At 38.2% G+C, this 16929-nt stretch overlaps 1 protein-coding gene across 1 annotated transcript in view; it reads right to left on the bottom strand.

Annotated features, from left to right (window-relative positions):
• Positions 1–501: 501 nt before the first annotated feature.
• Positions 502–16929, bottom strand: part of LOC107700365 (leucine-rich repeat-containing G-protein coupled receptor 4-like) — a 29191-nt gene continuing 12763 nt past the window's right edge. The window contains exons 5-18 of the mRNA XM_016501991.1: positions 11426–11641; positions 8948–9019; positions 7516–7584; positions 6913–6984; positions 6726–6797; positions 6193–6261; positions 5892–5963; positions 5116–5181; positions 4925–4996; positions 3883–3954; positions 3479–3604; positions 3150–3247; positions 2365–2421; positions 502–1460 (exon numbers count right to left, since the gene is read on the bottom strand). Coding sequence (XP_016357477.1) covers positions 502–1460; positions 2365–2421; positions 3150–3247; positions 3479–3604; positions 3883–3954; positions 4925–4996; positions 5116–5181; positions 5892–5963; positions 6193–6261; positions 6726–6797; positions 6913–6984; positions 7516–7584; positions 8948–9019; positions 11426–11641 — 2092 coding nt within the window. The remainder of the gene's footprint in view (positions 1461–2364; positions 2422–3149; positions 3248–3478; positions 3605–3882; positions 3955–4924; positions 4997–5115; positions 5182–5891; positions 5964–6192; positions 6262–6725; positions 6798–6912; positions 6985–7515; positions 7585–8947; positions 9020–11425; positions 11642–16929) is intronic.

Here is a 16929-nt window from a genome sequence, read left to right as displayed (position 1 = left end):
AAAATGGGAACACAAGACAGCGTGAACATAAACTTGTACATTACATTCTCATCGGCATACTGGAACTCCAGTATATGGAGAAACTTTGCTACATAGAACGGGATCCCCCGCCACAGTCAGGATTTATGATGGCATAAGAGAAAAAGAATCAACATCACTAAAAACAGTGGCACATATATCCTTGCTTTAAATCAAAAGGACAAACATTTGTAAGAATAAAAGGGAAAATATATTTTTCTTTTCGAAAAATTCCCCGAGAAAATAAACAGGCAAGTTCTACTTTCTTGCAAACTTAAAGGTAGGCACTGGGAGGTAAGATCACTGTGTCCATCAACTGTCAATCAGCCCTGGGTGCCAATGCAACCGAATTTGGCTGAGGGGGACAGGAAACAGAAAACAAGACGTGTTGTATGTTGACAACATTTGGCTCAGTGAGTCTTTCTGTATTGTCAGATTCCCTTTTCATGGATTCGGTCTACATTCACTCATACACACACATACTCACAAGTGTGAAAAGAGAGAAAGTGCTTCCGGTCTGTTTGCGGCCCGCCCCCGTCCTCTAAGGCGAAGCCAGTCGTATCTGAAGGAGGGACTGAAGCAGACGTAGAGCACGGGGTTCAAGCAGGCAGAGAGCGGAAAGAATATGAGCGTCACTGATTTGGCCATCTCTGGTCCGCCCACTGCATTACTGGTCCCGGCCAGCAGGGGAGCGAAAGAGAAAGCCGCCACCGGACAAAAGAAGATGCAGTTGGTGAAGATCAGCCAGGCGATGTGCCTCACAGACCCAGCATGCTCTGGGTCAGCCAGCTGGGCACGGCCCAACCTGCAGTATAACCGTGTATAGACCACCGCGCTCAGCAGGTACGCTAGTGTGTTCATTAGCACCAGAGCCACTGTGAACCCCAGGCCTGGTCCGGGACCTCCGGAGAAAGGCAAGCAGAGAGGAGAGCCCATGGCTGATCCATGATACAGACTGAGGCAGGCCGCTGCAACAGATACCAATCCCAACAAGAGTGCTGTGATACCAAATCTCCTTCGTCTTTCCCTCCTTTGGCCACTGGACCTCAGAGCTCCTGCCTTCCCCATTAGAGCCCTCACAGCCAAGCAACGCTCCACCGCAGCTAAAGCCAGCAGCAGGACGGCCCACTCGGATGAAAACACAGCGAGGAAACCCACAACCTGACACCCAGCACCTGTTTCCCACCACACACCGTACTCGGCAAATGAGCCCCAGGTGACCGCATCCAGGAGTGTCAGTGCTGCCACATAGACCCCTGTCAGCAGGTTAGCAGAGGCCAGGAGTGCAACCAGGAGGCGGGCCGGGGAGTGAGGGGAGGTGCGTGGGGAGAAGGTGGCTGCAAGAACCAGGCAGTTGAAGAGGAGCGCCACCAGGCAGATGAACCACACGGTCAATCGGATCATCCAGCTTCCCAACAAGTGTTCACAGGGTTTAAATGCCCCTGAAAGACAAAAAACATACAGAAAGACACATCAAACCGAAATATGAAAGGTGCAAAAGAGGCTAAATCAATATTTCACAATGTTGAAATAATGTTTGTGGTTTGTGTTATTTCATAAATAAATACGGTGTGATGCAAAGCTGAATTTTCAGCATTATTACTCCAGTCTTCTGTCACATGATCCTTCAGAAATCGTTCTAATATGCTGATTTGGTGCTTAAAAAACTTAATATCTTCAAATGTTGAAAACAGTTGTACCACTTCTTTGATGAATAGGAAGTTCATAAGAACATTTATTTAAATCTATTTTTTTCATAATGTTATAAATGTCTCTACCGTCACTTTACATCAGTTTAATTTATCTTACTGTACCCAAACCTTTGAACGGCAGTGTACACAGTAGGGATGCACAGATATTATTATTAGATACAACTATGATAAGCAGGTAATTATTTTCATTTAACGGCCAATAACCTGATTTCATGTAATGCTAGATATAAAAATGATATACTATTTTGTCTAAATAAAAAAAAAAAATGCTACAAGTGAATTTATGCATCACAACATTATAATGTACAGTATAAAAAATGGATATTCATTTTGAGATTACAAGCATCATTAAATTATTAGAGTTTTTAAAGATTGTTATGTGATTGTTAGATGATGGCAACTGTAATCTAAATGTTAAAATAATGGACATTAGAATTTAAATCTCCAGTATCAGCCGCTGTATATCCAATATTGTTTGATACCAATTAAAAAACAAAGCATCATGCATGCATGTGCATCTCTATTACCCAGTATACATGGGTTATGTGGCACTAATCTGTATCTCATAACATTACATTACCCAGAGTTCACTGGCTGTAGCAAAAGAAGAGAAAAAGAGACTTTTTGTATTTACCCGGTGATGGTGAGCAGTGCATGACCAGAGGAATCCTTTCCATCTCCTCCTCACCACCTAACATATATTTATATGCATGTCAATTACGAGAATCATAGTACCACACATAAATATGGCCAGACCACTTCATTCAATCACATGCGGCTACAAACACCAAAGCAGCAAGCTGCTGAGCTTAACTGCATTAAAGTGCACACCAAAAAGTCATACCAAATGCATTTCTCCGCTCGTCATCCTGTGCTGGGTTAACTGCACTGTCGCAAGACACAAAAGCACAACACTGGTAGGCATAGGGAACCGTTATGGACCTATGGGGACAAAGAGAGAGACAGAGTGAGCGAGAGAGACAAACTACTTTGGAAGACCTAAAGAGTTACTTAATTATCTGGGTTTTGATCAAAGTGTGATTACAGAGTACGGGTGAAAGTGGGGACGTAACGCCATTCATTATTCATATAAACTGAACTGGGACACAGGAGCAACCTTAATGACCAGTAATCAGTCGTGGCTCATAAGTAGGGGCTGTGAAGAGCTCTTACCTGAGTTTAGGCAGACTCTTAGACATCAGGCCGTTCCTCAGCTCCACGTTTCCTGTCAGTTTAAGCTGGTTCAGTGCACTCAGTCCTGTGGTAGGAACACTAGCTAGGGAGTTCAGACTGAGATCCCTAATGGCATGACGGAAAAAAAGGCAATTATACACTTCATTCAATCACATGCGGCTACAAACACCAAAGCAGCAAGCTGCTGAGCTTAACTGCATTAAAGTGCACACCAAAAAGTCATACCAAATGCATTTCTCCGCTCGTCATCCTGTGCTGGGTTAACTGCACTGTCGCAAGACACAAAAGCACAACACTGGTAGGCATAGGGAACCGTTATGGACCTATGGGGACAAAGAGAGAGACAGAGTGAGCGAGAGAGACAAACTACTTTGGAAGACCTAAAGAGTTACTTAATTATCTGGGTTTTGATCAAAGTGTGATTACAGAGTACGGGTGAAAGTGGGGACGTAACGCCATTCATTATTCATATAAACTGAACTGGGACACAGGAGCAACCTTAATGACCAGTAATCAGTCGTGGCTCATAAGTAGGGGCTGTGAAGAGCTCTTACCTGAGTTTAGGCAGACTCTTAGACATCAGGCCGTTCCTCAGCTCCACGTTTCCTGTCAGTTTAAGCTGGTTCAGTGCACTCAGTCCTGTGGTAGGAACACTAGCTAGGGAGTTCAGACTGAGATCCCTAATGGCATGACGGAAAAAAAGACAATTATATTCATTCATACACACACACACACACACACACACACACAAAAAGCCCCGTATGCCTTTGTTGTTTAATCAGAGACGCTCTGGTGGAGAAACTGCATCACTGTACTTTTGATATCTTTAAGTAATTAAACAGCAATGTATGATCAGTTAAATCATGACAATTATATTTTCAATTCCCCAGCAGTTTTTCCACTAAAATGCAATGAATGTGAATAATTATGAGAGAAGACTCTATGACTGAACACTCACAGGCTGGTGAGAGCGCTGAGAGAAAGGAAAGCATCTCTGTGGATGAACTTGATCTGGTTTCTGCTCAGGTCTCTATAAAGCGGTAAGAAAACAAACAGATACACAGGCTAAACATATACAGATGGCTCTGGGTAAAGATTCAGAATTCAGGACAAGCCTTGTGCAAGTTCACTATGAGAAGATCAGAGTGTGATTACCGAACTGCTGTTGTTCATTTAATTAAAAAAGTCATAAGCCATTAATTAGTAATTAATTAAAAGTCATACTGCCTTGAAGCCCTCTTAGCCATAGTAAAAATTACAGGAACCTATGTTCTCTTGTAACTTATTTCTATTATAAAACAGTGACAAAAGCAATACACACTACAGTTCACATTTTTACACACATTTTTATGTGGAAAAAAAATATTAAGCAACACAAATGTTTGATAATAAGTAGAAATGTTTCTTGGGCACCATATCAGCATATCAGAAGGATTTCAGAAGGATCATGCAACACTAAAGAATGGAGTAATGACTGCTTAAAAATTACCATTACCATTAGCATTACCATCACAGGAATAAATTACATTTCAAAATATATTAAAATATAAAACATGTATTTTAAATTATATTATTACTGACAATATTGTTTTACTGTATTTCTGATCGAATAAATGCAGCCTTATGGACTTACTTAAAAGAAACCAATTTTTACTGACTCTAAACCCTGAACAGTAGTGTAAACTATAAATATTCAGTTAAATACATTTATGATACAATTGTTATTATTATTATTCATAATAATAATTATGATTATTATTTGAAATAAACAAGTATATAAGTAATATAGTTCATCACACCTTTTACAGTTAATCACTTTAATACAGAATTCAATATAGAACTAAGGTACAGATGATCAACACGTATATCAGCTATTTCACAATGGCTTTGTATGTAATTCATACAAAGTAGTTTTGATATATTGTAAGACTCTATGGGATACCTTATTCTTATTGGTTAATTTCAGCATCAGCTCATTTATGGCAATTGTGTTTACTTACAACACTCTAAGGCTGGTCATGCCCTGGAAAGTTCCTCGGTCTATCTGCTGGATTTGGTTATGCTGTAGACTTCTGCAGAACACATAATTAAACAAAACCTCAGTGCCTCTTCATACACATAATGAATTCAAACGTCAAGAACTCAAAGTTGTCTAAACAGTAGGAAAATGTAGCATGATAACAGAACTTACATGTCCTGCAGTCCAACACAGCCCTGAAAGGACGGCAGGTCTTCGATCTCATTATAGGAAAGATCTCTGTCAGAACACACACACAAATGTTGAGACACTGAGCTTGTGAGGAATGGAACTGTTTTGATGAAGTTTAGACAGGATCTAAAGGATCTGTGATGTGTTACAGCAGCCAGGCTGGGAGCAGGCCTGCCTCTGGCTCGCTCTCCTCCGGGAGGTCATTAGACATCACTTTAAAACGTCCCCCTGCAGCTGAGCCTCTGACAGGCCACTGCGCACAGGCCTGTGAGGTGGATGATGCTTGACTGACGCACACTGCGCTTGTGTGCGATGGAGTGTGTCTGTGTGTATTTGAAGCTGAGATGGAAAGGAGAGTGTACGGTTATGACTGACATGCCGAGCATATGTTAGTCTCTTGAATGACAGCACTGGCTTGAAGGCTTTTCTGTGACTGTGTGTGAGTGTTCTGAGTGATGGCTAACCTTTGTGTTCTAAGGGACCTGTGACTGTTGATTAATTACAGAGCGCTTGAGGCTGTAACTGGCACATCATTGGGCACTCATGGACATTTGACTGACATGTGTTACAAACTATTATGAGTAGTATGTCACTGCTTAAAAGCATGCTAGTGTGTGGTGGCACATTAATGTGTGGTTACAACATGGTATTTAGTGCTATTATCCTTGTGTGTGTCTCTGATGTATTACGCAGTTGTGTCAGCAGTATAAGAGTGGAACTGAATTATAAACCATGCTCATGTGTCAAGTATGACTCACAGTGTGCGTAGCACCGTCAGATCCTCACACAGGTCTGCTGGGATGCTTCTGATTTTAGTTCCTGTTAAAGTCCTGGGCAACACAAGAGACGTGAAATGTGCATTTTGTGTTTCTGCTTCATTTACACTTTATTTCAAACTTTAATAAATGACTGGCCTTTAATTTTTGTCATTTATTATCATTTCAGGGTGTGCTGTGTGACATTTCAATATTAGGAAACTTAAAATAAATGGTTTGCTGTTGATTTCATTGTAACTGACACTGTTCTTTTGTATGTTTATGCTGTGTAAAATAAACTCACAGGCTTTCTAGATTCATTGTTCCAGTCAGGCTGGGGAAATCTTGCATCATACTGGCACCACGTAGCATTCTGAAATATATAACAAATTAAAGAAAATGAAAACAATGTGTTCATTAATTCAACATAAAAAGAAAAGCTTAGCAGAAACTTTGACTTGCTTTTTCCATACAATGAAAGTAAATGGGAATGCTGTCAAGCTCCAAATGAAGGGGGAAAAAACACTATTAAAGTATGATATATAGTTTATTATATGGAAAAGTGCAATATACCAAAAAAACAAACCTTTATCGTTTCATGGAAGAAAAAAAATCCTACTGGTTTGGAACAACAACATTGTAATTTTGGTGTGACTAATTGCTATAAGGTTGAATAAACAGAAATTAACATATAAAAGCATATATATATATATATATATATAACACTGTAATATGCAAAAGAGCATTTAACTGACAGGTGTCAGTATGAGTGACTGACATGTTCAACGTGAGTGTAATTCGGTTCCAGAACAATGACTGAATAATGGTTCTGCTTACAAAGACTGCAAGTCTGACAGGTTCTGGAAAGCAGTGATTCCCACGAAGGAGAGTGGGTTGTCAAAAAGATGGCTGCAGACACAGATATAATGGATGTTTATAGCCAACAAAATGAATAAATAAATCACAATATTTCAACTAGACTGTGTGTGTGTGTTCCATGAGAGTGGGATCAGCGTTTGCTTACATTGTGCGTAGCAGGGAATTTCTATGGAAAGCTCCCTCAGGGATGGATGCAATGTTGTTGCTATGAAATCCACTGGCAAACAGGGGAAATTAAAATCATTATGAAATCATTAAGCTAGAAATCTTTAAGAAGCTCAGTGAGATGAGCACTCTGAGATATTCTCCCTCAGGATTTCTAACAGCTACATTACTGATCACAACTCAAAATTATGAAGCAGTTCTAATTCTCAACGCTAGATGGCAGCTGGACACAAGTGATTATTTTTAAAGCTCTCAGGATTTCAAAATACAGTGCTGAAGACACCTGTTTGAGACCCTTGATTTTAACTGCATTATTACACTATTCTAGTCTTCCATTCTTTTAAAAGGACTCACTTTTTAGAATGATTTTAAAATGCTGGAAAAAGCACCTGAAACTTCACACCAATTTTATCTCCTTTCCTCTCTGAAATAGAGGTTCAGCAATAAAAAATTTCAAACAATGATATAATAACACCAGCCATCCACATCAAAAGCCAACCCCAGAACAAGTGTCTGAGAGGAACTATTGGAATGACTGTAACTGAGTGTTGGAGTGTGTGTGTGTGTGTTTGGAGATACTCACAGTTCTTTCAGCTTGGGCAGCGTCTGAATGGCCTCTGGGAAGGTCTTCAGATTATTGAAGTTTAGATCCCTAAAAGGAGAGAGGGCAGATGAAAGTTATTCACATTAGGATAAAACATCCCTTGTGTGAACTAAACACTTGAGTGAAACTACTACCACTATAGCATATATATTATTGTTTTTTATACTGTATATTTAATAAAGCAGTATAATAAGAGCCATCTCTTTTGCCGCTCTATGTTTAAAGAAAGACAACAGAACCATAACTGAAGATCATTTTTGGCTAAAAGACAAAAAAGGAACAACCTGAGAGAAGGAGAAAAGAAAATCTGTTGAGAGGAATCGACTGTGCTGTTTACAGAAGCCAGTCGGGACAGCCAGTCTGCTAATTTCTTCAGTGTGTTATTGTTTTTCTCAGCTACCACACGATACACAACCTGGCATGATACTTCCTCTCTACCCCCTAATGCCCCTGTCCTGTGTCCCACTCTCCTCCCTAGGGGCACAGGACGTTGGCGTGTCCTCATCCTGTCCTAATTATGGTCAGAATAAGTAAATAAAGTAGAGTCAGCGATGGCTATCTGCTTTCCCCTTCCCCTCGCCTCTTCCTCCCTGACGCGGTGGATGCTTGCTAAACGAACTGTGGTAAGTTGAGAGAGAGAGAACGGAGGCAATAAGGAAAAGCCGAAGGTCTTGAAAAGACTCCTTTGTCCTTTATCGGTACACTGTAAATCCTGATTAACTCAATTCAAGCGTAGCAGTAATGACTCGTTAGAGTTGCCGGACTTTAGGACAATCTCTAATCACATCAAAATACATAGAGAAAATGCATCTTACTATTTAAACTGACTTTTATAAGTCAACTACTGCATTTTACTCTCTACAATAACTTTCAGAATAACAACTGGCACATACTGAGTGTCAAAGAGAGACTCAGCTATGTTAGGTGTGAGACCGCTTACAAATGCTCATAAAGTCAAAAAACTTTGCATGTCCATGTCTATTTTGACACTTCTTGTGTAACACATGCTTTTTATTCATAATGAAATGAATCATCATGAGCCATAACATTTCAGGCTCAAGGTTAGGGATCTCTGTTCAAGGATTACATGTATTTCATGTCTAGTGTATTCTCTACTACACTGCATACTGGTATTCAAATAAATGTCAGCTAAAGCATCCTTACAGAAAGCTCCCAACATTCTCTGCAACTCTTGAGTCTTGCAGAAGAGGGCGCTAGAGCAGCAGATAAATATCCTACCAAACGCTATATAACTGTTCTTGTACCCACATACAATCTCTTGTAAAATTATGTAGCGTGATGCTATTGATGACAGACCCACTGCAGCAAATGTAAATGTAGCGTTACATGCGGTTGCAATCTCTTTAATGACAGGAAGTGTGGCTACATATGAAGTTGAGGGGGAACTCACAGTGTCTCCAGGTTGTCCAGCCCATTAAAGCAGTTTTTCCCAATCTCCTGGATCCGATTGTTGTGAAGATGCCTGCACAACATGGACAAACAAGATTTTAGAAGCGATACTTAGACATGCATTACACACAACCATTTCAAGTTGGGGTTCTACCCAATAGGCTTATAATTATTTTGATGCTATGAAAATAAATGGACAAAATTTAAATTCTATACTTTTTTTGTCTAAATTAATTAAAAATAAAATATATATCAGGTATAACGTTATAATATATCATATAATATGTGAAAAAGAGCATGAAAAATATTAATTTTGAGTTTTGCTTAAGATTACATTTCACAGCCATTTATTAATTAAATTATAAGTGATTTTAAAGATTAATTTTAGGTGTGCATTAGATGATGGCAAGGGTGAACTAAATATAAAAATAAGGGAAATGAGCATGCATTATTAAATACCCAGTATCAACTGATACACTACATTAAGAAAATTGATATTGTCAATACTAAATAAGGTCCCAATATAACACACATCACTAGTGTTATAAGCATTAGGGATGCATCGATACCGATATCAGGCCCGATACTGCGCTCCTGTACTCGTACTCATTAAAATGCCCCGATACCAAAAACTGATACTGCACAGCATGTGAACAGTGCAGCGTCCAGATAAAGAATCACCGACAACAGAACAAACAGAGAGCAGAATGAAGTCGTTAGAGATTAAATATGTCTACGAAGTACATGTAATTAATATAATGTTAAACATTCAATATTCATGCCTGTATAGCTGATTTGCGCGAGCTGATAAGCAAAGCACACTGAGTGGATTGAGCGTGCAGCGGCACAGATGAAATAGAGCTTGTCGAGAGCAAATATCCTTGTAAAAAAGCTTGTACAATACATTTTAACAAGTATAATTAAGTGTAAAAATATCTGAAGGAAATCTGTTTGCTAAATGAAGCCAGTTTTTGGTTTCTGAACCTAATATTTTTAAAAAATTACCAATGCTATGAAAATACAAGTACAAAAAATAAAAGTATCGTATCGGACTTGTTCTGGAAAAAGTGGTATCGGTGCATCCCTAATAAGCATATAGTGAATATAATCTGAGATGTAAAACTAGTTCCTGCAGGTTTTATGAATATTATTATTAAGACTTTTATTAAGATTATTATTGAAGATTTATTAAGACTTTTTATGACCAAGTAAAGAAGATTTAAGCAATAGATTGAACGGAACACAACCACATATAATAAATTGAAGGGAATAGAAGAAATCGTCATTACTTTTAGATTCATAAAAAAATAAAAATAAAAGCATGCCTTGAAAACCTCTGCTCCCAATCAGTAAAATACTTCACTGTACCTTCTGATTACACTGCAAAAAAGTGTCTTCCTCAGTAGTGTTGTCTTGTGTTTATGTGCAAATGTCCAAAAAATATTCTTAAATTGAGATTAATTTACTCGAGAAGCAAAATAACAAAATAAGTCTTGTTTTATCAGAAACTGATTAAAATGAAGTGAGTTAATGATTAAAACAAGAACAAATATCTTTATCTAAATTCATATCCCATTGACAGATGTTTGTTCTTTAAGTATAAACTCACAATATCTCAGAAAACAACTTCATATGTTCAATTTGCATCTCAAGTAAATGTATATTGATTTAAGGATGTTTAGATATTTGTGTTGTAAAACAAAACAAAAATACTCAGGAAGACATTCATTTTTTGCAGTGAATGAAACATTTAATGCCATGGCTTTCTGCTCCGATTTAAGACCTTTTTAGGCCATAATTTGTGGAAGGGCGAATTAAGGCTAAGACCAACAGAAACCCTGTAAAATAATACATCTCATCTATGCAGAATTAATTTTTCAATTTATAACTGTTCAGATGACAAGGGATGATGTCTATTTTGCTTGAATTTTCCAGTCATTAAAAAGATGCACTTCTCAGCAGAACACCAACACAAACATATTCTGTCCCTGGAAGTCTCTGAACGGATAACTGCTCAGCCGTTTTGCTGAGCACTTCACCGCACAGGTCTGTGTGTTTGTTCAGTCTACTTAACGGATTAACTGGCCTCCACTCCTAAGACAAATATTTTCCAGCATCTGGAATGTAATTGGTAAATCAGACCCACATAGAAGCTTCCAGAAGTAAGGCACAGGGAGAAAGAGAGAGCGAGAGAGAGAGTCTAAAGCCTCTGTTTGACTTTGCAAGACACAAGGGTCCATTTTGCTTTTCCCTGTTTGCTCTCTCTAAAATCGCCCATCCACGCCACTGTTTACTTGCATGTGCAAGTGTATTTGTATGAGTGTTTTACGAGCCGGCTAGGACTACAGTTAGTGTAGCGCATTGATGGATTTATCTGACGTGTGTTAAAGGGCAACAAGGGAAGGTACATTTATCAGTGTTAAAAGCAGGATCGTGTGAATTCCTCTAGTGTGTGGGACCAAAATTGCAAAGTACTCACAATACAACCAGGCTGGAGAGGTTGACAAAGGCATTGTCGGGGATGTGTGTGATCCTGTTGAGGGCCAACGTCAGAGCCTGCAGGTTACTCTGGTGCCGTAGGGGCCCAATGGGAACCTCAGTCAGGCTGTTGTCATCCAACCAGAGGTGCCTGAGCTGCTGCAGATCCTCAAAACTGTCCTCAGGCACTGACGTGATGTGGTTAGCATCCAACCGCCTGCACAGATCGTGGAAGAGGTTCACTAAACTTGATGCGGACAGAGCACAAATGAGTAGAAACAGACACTTCTACAAATACGCCACCGGGTGAGCGTGCATATTGGGAATAACAGTGTGCTATCAAGTAGGTGCTAAAACATCAGATATCACTCAGTTTCTGAACACTGTGCTGTTAAAGATACACAAGACATTTCCATGATCTCACTGCACTGGCCTCCCTTTTCACACAGTCCAGGTGGGAACCTCAAAACTGGCCCCACTAAGGGGCCCTTTCAATGGGTTTATGAGAAAAGAGGACCACACCTTTCAGGCCTGAGGGCTAAAATGCTTAAAAGATCTGACTCAGAATGGATATACTTATCAACAAGTGTGAGTTGCACATGACCTCAGAAGACTATGAATAAAGCGCACAAGTCACATGGAGAATTTTCTATTTCTATTTTCTAATCTAACTTAGGGCACTGAGATTTGGAATGGGAGCTAATCACAGGGAGGAGGGTTTGATGGGTAATACTTGTAGGGTGGTGACTTCCTGTTTATGAATGGCTGACACTGACTAAGCTCTACTCTCCCTCCCCTGAAGATTGTACAATTAAAAACACAAAAGACTAGAGCATGCATAGGTGTAGATCTCAGTTAGAACAAGAACTAAGATTTATAACCGTGCCATTAAGTATGGGAATACACACACAAACACACACACACACACACACACACACACACACACACACATGCTCCGTTACCAGACTTAGTTAAGCTGTCTAATGCCTACCTAGATTTCCTAACTCAAATAGAACCTCATAAATGACTGAACTGACCTGACGACAGCAATTACTTAACCACACTCACCAATTTTCAAAGACTGTATCTGTGTCCACCTAATAAAAAGGCGTGATGATTTTGGAATAAATTACTTCAAATTCATCATCGTGCAAAAAAACAAAGCACAAACCTTTGTACCAGGTTATGTTATGTTGAAACACTCAATGTAACTGTAGTAGTCGGACACTCAACATGTCATAAACTTTGACATTAACACAAAGGTTAAATATGTAACTAACACTAACGGGTAAAATATAGTTTCTTTGTACAAATGTAGAGACGATCATTCAAAATTTGCAAAATAAGTTCTACAACCTGATCCAGTACTTACATTTTTTGAAATTACTGGCTGGCTTCTGGGAAACAGACCGAACAACTCAACACCTAGTATAATTCGAATTACATGTACCACAACACCAGTTTACCATAATCTTCAGAATATTCCAGAAAAGGAGGTTTGTATGTCACAGACATACAAAGTAAGTTTGATAGCTAAAATGGTGAATAACAACAAGGCTTCTCAGTGCAGTGATTTGACTGGCTATTTGGATGATCAGTCATTTATCCATTGTATGGTCAACTCTATAAACCATACAAATAGCATTCCTCTTGCAAAGCACACAGGAGAATCCTTTCAATTGATTAGCATTTAATTAGTGATTGCTAAGCAAATAACAATACTCTATTAAGCATTAAAAATGCATACTTTTTTCATCTGATTTTGGGGTTTTCTATTTTTAATTAGACCAATCTATTTCTATCGACACTTTTCAGCGTTAAATCTTTATTATATTTACAGTGCTGTGTGTCCACCGTCTTGGATAGACTTTTCACTGAGCTTGTCTCAATTGCATTCTATGCAAATGATTCATGCTCAACACATCAGGAACATGACGCCTTAAAATGTTACATATAGTCAGATCACTATTTGGGAACAGAAACACACAGTTAGACAAACGGTGAGGAGCTTATGAATGCCTCTGTGTAATGGAAATATATTACAGAGGTCTTGTGGATCTACCAAATGAAAATATAAACAGCTCATAATTGTTCACAATAGCCTTGCCTGGAATAGTGCGTGCAGTGTACTTTAAGCTTAGTCTCACTTGTTAAATAAACATTTTGTGTTCTCTCAGGCCATTCTGAGAAAGGAGGACTAAAGATTGCACATGACGAGTGAAAACTTCATGCATGTACTGTTCCCTTTTTTTGTCTGAGTGCAAGTCGGAAAAGGAAAACTAAAAAGGAAAACTTTTTAGGACTTTTTTCAGTCCCTTATAGTTCTATCCAAAAACGGACGGTTAATTTGTGACTTGAACTGAATCACAATTCAGAAGTGGACTCAGGTGTCTCTTATCTATGGAGATACGGATCTGTCAGCTGCAGCTGAAGACTGTGCATGCTGCTTGTTTTGAACATACAGATCTGGGCATGTCCATATCAGCCACTGCCAAACCTGAGTGTGCACACACTGAAAAACACATATAGTACAAGATTCACTGAGATTCAAAAGGGTTGGGTGGCGTAGATGAGAGAAACAGATAGGATATTAATTTAAGATGTATATGTACAAGGAAACATTTGGCCACAGGAGCTGTTGCAACGTAACACATTTATTACTTTGTAATAGGGATGGGAAGATTCACCGATTCGCTCGGTGCATCGGCATAAAAAGTTAACGATGCGATGCAACGGTTTAAAAAGTGTACATCGGATAAAAGTTGGCATTTGTATCGCACGGCATAAAAAGTTAACGATGCGATGCATCGGTTTAAAAAGTGTACATCGGATAAAAGTTGGCATTTGTATCGCGATGCATCATTTCTGATGCATTTGCATCGGTAAAAGCAAATTTATTTATATATAATTACTAGTGGATGCGCTATATTTTTATTGTTTAGAAAGTGACCAATATTTTATATGTAGATTGATTTCTCCTCTCTAAACTGTTTCTCAAGCACGTTCTCTCATCACCGCTGCTGCGTGAATATGACGCATCACAACACCACGGAGACTTGAGGAAAAGCAGGGATTAAAGTCCAAAACCTGACCTGAAATAACCTAACAAATCAATCGGGTCGGTTTCATAAATGACAAATTAAATTCACACAATATCACTAATTTGTGCACGTTTATTTTTAAGCAACTCTTTGTCGATCATGGATCAAATCGATCCACCATTGCTAACAGCGAATATATTTGTGCTGTTTAATGCATTTGAGATGTTGTGTTTTCCTCAGTGCATAACTGACATGTCACAGGTATATTCTTCATCTGTAAATGTCAGAAAGTCACGTAAATATATCCATTTTGCTGTCAGGAGTGGGCGAGGCTTACGCGAGTGAACGAGCGCAATATTAACACAGTAATTCTGAGTAAAATATACATTTTGCTAAAATATTTGTTGCTGGACATTAAATGTGTCTTTTGTAGAGTTTTAAACCTACATATAAGTGTATTTTTATGATAGCAGTAGGTAACTGTAAAGGGACTATTGTAATGGGTAAATCAAATGTAAGCTAGTACAGTCCTAATTACTAAGCTCAAATGAGTTAATGTGTGTCTTATACCAGTTAAAATATAGTCATTTTCTTTATTAATTATTTTCGTTTTTAATTCAGTGATTTTAACTTTTAATCTAGTTATTTTAATGCTTTAAAGAGCAATTTTAGATTGTAATGTTCTGCTATCTGTTCTGCAAACTATTCAAGATTCAAGATTTTTTATTTGTCACATACATGGTTATATAGGGAATATATGACCAGCAGTGAAATGTAAGTCCAGCAGTGAAATGTAAGTAACATTACATTTATAAAATGTAATGTTTGTTTTATACTATGTATGTGTACATAGAATGTAATGTTTTACACTATAACAAGTATAAAAGGTACAGCTGTCATAAAACCAGAGAGAAAGGCTGCATAGCTAGTAACTGTAAAAAAAAAGTCAAATAATAGTATGTGAGAGAGTCAGTGGTAATATCATTCCTTTCCTATTGGTCAGTGTTAGAGGAACTTAGCTTAGCCTGACAGTTAGCCTGCTTTAGACCAGGTTAGTTTCCCAGCATAAGTTGCCATAGTGCCAAGCTTGATCTAGGCCTATGTTAAATTTGCTTTATGGAACCAAATCATTTGACAATAAGTCAGACTAACTGAAATAAGCCTGGCTTATTTGGTAAACTTGTTTTATGAAACAGGCCTTGAGGCATTAGAAGTGATCATATTTTTTTCCAATGCATCATATTGCATCGAATCGCACTGTGTTGAATCGAATCGAATTCGGATCGCACTGCATCGTAATAGGGGTTAATCGTATCGCATTGCATCGGTAGCTGCTTCATATGTATCTTTAGTGTATCGTAAATAAATGCTGTTCTTTTGAACTTTCTATTTATCAAAGAATCCTATAAAAATGTATCATGGTTTAAACAAAAATAGTGTCTTCAACACTAATAATAATAAGATTAAATGTAACTGATGCTGAAATTTCAGCTTTGCCATCACAGGAATAAATTACATAAAAATATATTTATTTAAATGGAACAAAATTATTTTAATATTTTGGAATATTATTGTATTTACGGTATTTTTTATCAAATAAATGCAGCCTTGGTAAGCATAAGAGACCTCTTTCAAAAACCAAAAAAATAAAAAAAATACTTTTGAATGGGAACGTATATATAAAAGCACAAAAATAGTAAAATATGAATAAAAAGTCATAGTCATTTCAAACATATGCTAATTTAAAATTAGGATTTTTGGTTTTCAGTATCAGCTTTCACCAAAATACTCTGTGCATCACTACCTACAACCAAAAATTAATTAGTTGAGCCATCAAACAGAATTGCTGTAAGTGAAGTAAAGGGTTTTTTTCCCTGGTGTTTTCTACAGGCTTTGTCTCCGCCTTGTTCCCCACAGCAATGTTACTGTAATTAGGAGGGGCACTGTGTTGAATCGAATCGAATTCGGATCGCACTGCATCGTAATAGGGGTTAATCGTATCGCATTGCATCGGTAGCTGCTTCATATGTATCTTTAGTGTATCGTATCGTTGGCTATGCATCGAGATGCGTATCATATCGGCCTCAGTCATGGAGATGCACATCCCTACTTTGTAAGCATTTTCAGATCATAGCTTCAATACTCAGGAAGGATGAAGGATCATTGTTCACGATAATGAATTGCTCTTTGGTCTGTTAACTAGGAAAGCACAGAATTTACTTTTGAGGTTAGAAGGCACAGATCTTCACCGGATCACTGCAAACTGTGGCATAGACGGCCACTTGAAATTATAGATGGATGCAAGATTATAATTGTGGTTTTGGAAACTGTTTGAGTGAGGAGAGGCAGTCATATTTCCAGAGTATATCCAAGCATCAACTGCTCTAACTAGGGATGCAAAGAATGTTGGTCAGCTGAAATGTTTTTAAATTTTTAAAAAAGGAAACATTTATATATTTATATA

This window comes from Sinocyclocheilus anshuiensis, unplaced genomic scaffold, assembly GCF_001515605.1.
Source record: "Sinocyclocheilus anshuiensis isolate Anshui unplaced genomic scaffold, SAMN03320099.WGS_v1.1 scaffold154, whole genome shotgun sequence".
Taxonomy (NCBI): Eukaryota; Metazoa; Chordata; class Actinopteri; order Cypriniformes; family Cyprinidae; genus Sinocyclocheilus; species Sinocyclocheilus anshuiensis.
The sequence above is the reverse complement of the archived record's forward strand: the minus strand, read 5'-3'. Positions and strand labels throughout refer to the sequence as shown.